General features: G+C 35.5%; 1 protein-coding gene across 1 annotated transcript; it reads right to left on the reverse strand.

Moving 5' to 3' along the window:
- Nucleotides 1-651: 651 nt before the first annotated feature.
- On the reverse strand, nt 652-1,649 carry LOC117615190 (transcription factor PRE6-like). The gene is made up of 2 exons (XM_034344231.1): nt 1,175-1,649; nt 652-871 (listed from the first exon to the last, which is right to left on the reverse strand). Exons 1-2 carry the CDS (start codon nt 1,304-1,306, stop codon nt 719-721), a joined length of 285 nt encoding a protein of 94 aa, XP_034200122.1. The 5' UTR covers nt 1,307-1,649; the 3' UTR covers nt 652-718.
- Between the last annotated feature and the right edge of the window lie 1,071 nt (nt 1,650-2,720).

The raw sequence follows: 2,720 nt of genomic DNA on the forward strand, positions 1-2,720 counted from the left end.
AAAATTTTTTAATTTAAAATTCATAAAATTTTTGTTTTCTTTTTAAAATTTATGAATTATAATTATTTTAAAATATATATTAAAATTTAAATACATGTGACACTATATTATTGTAGATGTGGGCTCCATATATATGCCACATCAACAAACTAATGAAGTTTTTAAAAAATAATTTAAAATTTCATAAAATTTAAAAATGAAAAAAAAACTAAAGGTTTAGGGTTCATAAATGGTCCTCAAGATTAAAATCCTTCTATAAATTGTTTTTTCATTTATAAATAATTTTAAAAAGAAAACCAAAATTTTATGAATTTAAATTTTTTTAAAAAAAATTCGTAAGGACCATTTGTGATAAGTGTGTAAACCTCAGGGATGTTTTGTGATATATATGTATGCCACGATAGCAAACTAACAGAGTTTTTGACAGACCCTAATGTCAGGGACCATTTGTGATTGCACATACTAACTTTGAGGACCATAAGTGACACAAAAAAACATTAAGGATGCAATCTGATAGTTTCGTAAACCTCAGGGATGTTTTGTGATAATAAGCCTATATAAAATATAAATATATATATATATAGTCTTTCTTCTGGCCTAATGAGCAAACCCTAGCTAGGTAGGTAGCTAGGCAGAAAGATCAACGGCTCATGACAAAAAGAGAATAATATAATATTAATAACTACTGAACTTGATTAATTAGGAAGCTCCAAAAGTATCACATAAGTAAGCTCCTAATAATGGCTGCTTGGTCGCTGTCCATGTCCGTTGAAGCCAAAAGCTCCGATAACCGGTCACTTAGGTCATCCACCTCTCTGTGCAAGTTTCTGATATAGTTGCAAGTCTCCTGGAGGACCTTGGACGCTGAGACCTGACCAAATTAATACATCATTATTAAATGCAAAGGCCTTAGTCAAAAACATTGAAACATATATGAGGGACTGGTGAGGATGGCATGGGGAACATTTAGAGTCCCACACCACAACTCAAGTTGTGGCTAGAGAATAAATGAGAGGGCAAGCTTTGAGTGTGACTTATCTACCTCTGTCTGTGTATTATCTAAGCAAATAATGACCACATATATATGTTGTGTATATAAATATTGACAGCGTATATACAGAGAGAAGGGAAATAAAATAAATTTTTTTAAAAACAAGAAATAATAAATGTGTACCTTGTCGGAGCGCCTATTGCGAATCTCAGGAAGAAGCTGCTGTAACTTGGATACGAGATCAGTGATCTGTTCATCGCTGATATTCCTGGACGTACCCGACTGCCGCGAACGAGAGGATCTTCTGCTTGACATTGTTAATTAACTGGAGCTTGAGGTGTGTCAGAAGAAGGAACTTGAATTGACTGAGAATACTAGAATAGAATGAGGGGAAAGACAAATGAGAGCTAGATAGTATGTCAGAGAAGTAAAGAGAGAAACTGATGGGTTATGAACTTATGAGAATGAGAGAGAGAGAGAGAGAGAGAGAGAGAGAGAGAGAGAGAGAGGCAGTAACTCTACTTATATAAAAAAGGAGCAAGTGTTTTTTGAGACAAGTTATGGAGAGAGATCAGATAAGGGGAGGAGAGCAGAAGGTAGAGGGGAAGGAAAGAGGGAGACAAGTGCATGGGAGAAAGAAGTGGGCTAAAGGGTTTATATTAATAGGGTTTGAGAGAGAGAGAGAGAGAGAGAGAGAGAGAGGAGGAAAGAGATAAAATGATCATAAAAGAAAAAAATAAGAAAAAAGTTGGGGTTGGGGAGGGAGGAGGGAGGAGGGGGGATGGAGATACGCCATACTGTCTTTTCTCTTAGTGTCCCCAAACTGGGGTTAGAGTTCAAGTGGGTTAAGGGAAATGTGCTTGTTTATCACCCTACTACGCGGGCCTCTTCGTGTCAGTCCTAGCACACAAGCCCATGTTATCCTTATTACTTACTTGTTTGTCATTTGAAAATAATACTAGCTAACATTAATCAATTATTTCGTTTAAAAGAAGGAATTCGAATACGGAGCTATATAGATAAAATCATTTAAGCTACAATCTCGTTGCTAGGTAAAAGTAAGTCCAATACAAAGACACATAATTTAATATGTGTGGCTCCTCTATCTTTGTTGTTTGAAAGCTCCAAGATGGGTATGCAAGTGTGACATTGTTGAATGTTGACCAGTTCCATGTTTGGGTTTACCACACGGCACGTGTGGTCTCGTCTCTGTCAAATTGTACCGGATTCCTAGGCTACAATTTATCTAATTAACTACACTACTTATTCTAATTCATTCTTTAATTATTACACTTTAGCATGCTTCTTATCAATTTGAACCCCCATTATAAACAAAACAAAACAAAACAAACCGACGAACAAAAAGTGAAGTATGCTTTTTACACACGTTTAAAAAGCCTTTATGTAATTAGCAAATATTCAGAATATTATTTATCGTAATTAGTTATTAACCATACTAGTAATCAACAATCATGTATAAATACGTAATTGTCGACAATATAATATGGCTGGAGCCTGGCGGGTTCACAACACAAGCTGCAATTAAGCGGGATTTTCTACTTTTTCCAAGAAACAAATAATCGGGATGTGCTCAACCTTTTTTGTGGCGTGATTCCTGCTAATTAAGTTCCTCTGTCGATCGATGTTTAGCAGAGGCTTGGGGATCATCGCTGTAAATCCTGATTGCAGTTTTTACTGCACCTGTTTGCACGTAATTTGTACCCCAATA

The sequence above is a fragment of the Prunus dulcis genome, chromosome 1 (genome assembly GCF_902201215.1).
Source record: "Prunus dulcis chromosome 1, ALMONDv2, whole genome shotgun sequence".
Taxonomy (NCBI): Eukaryota; Viridiplantae; Streptophyta; class Magnoliopsida; order Rosales; family Rosaceae; genus Prunus; species Prunus dulcis.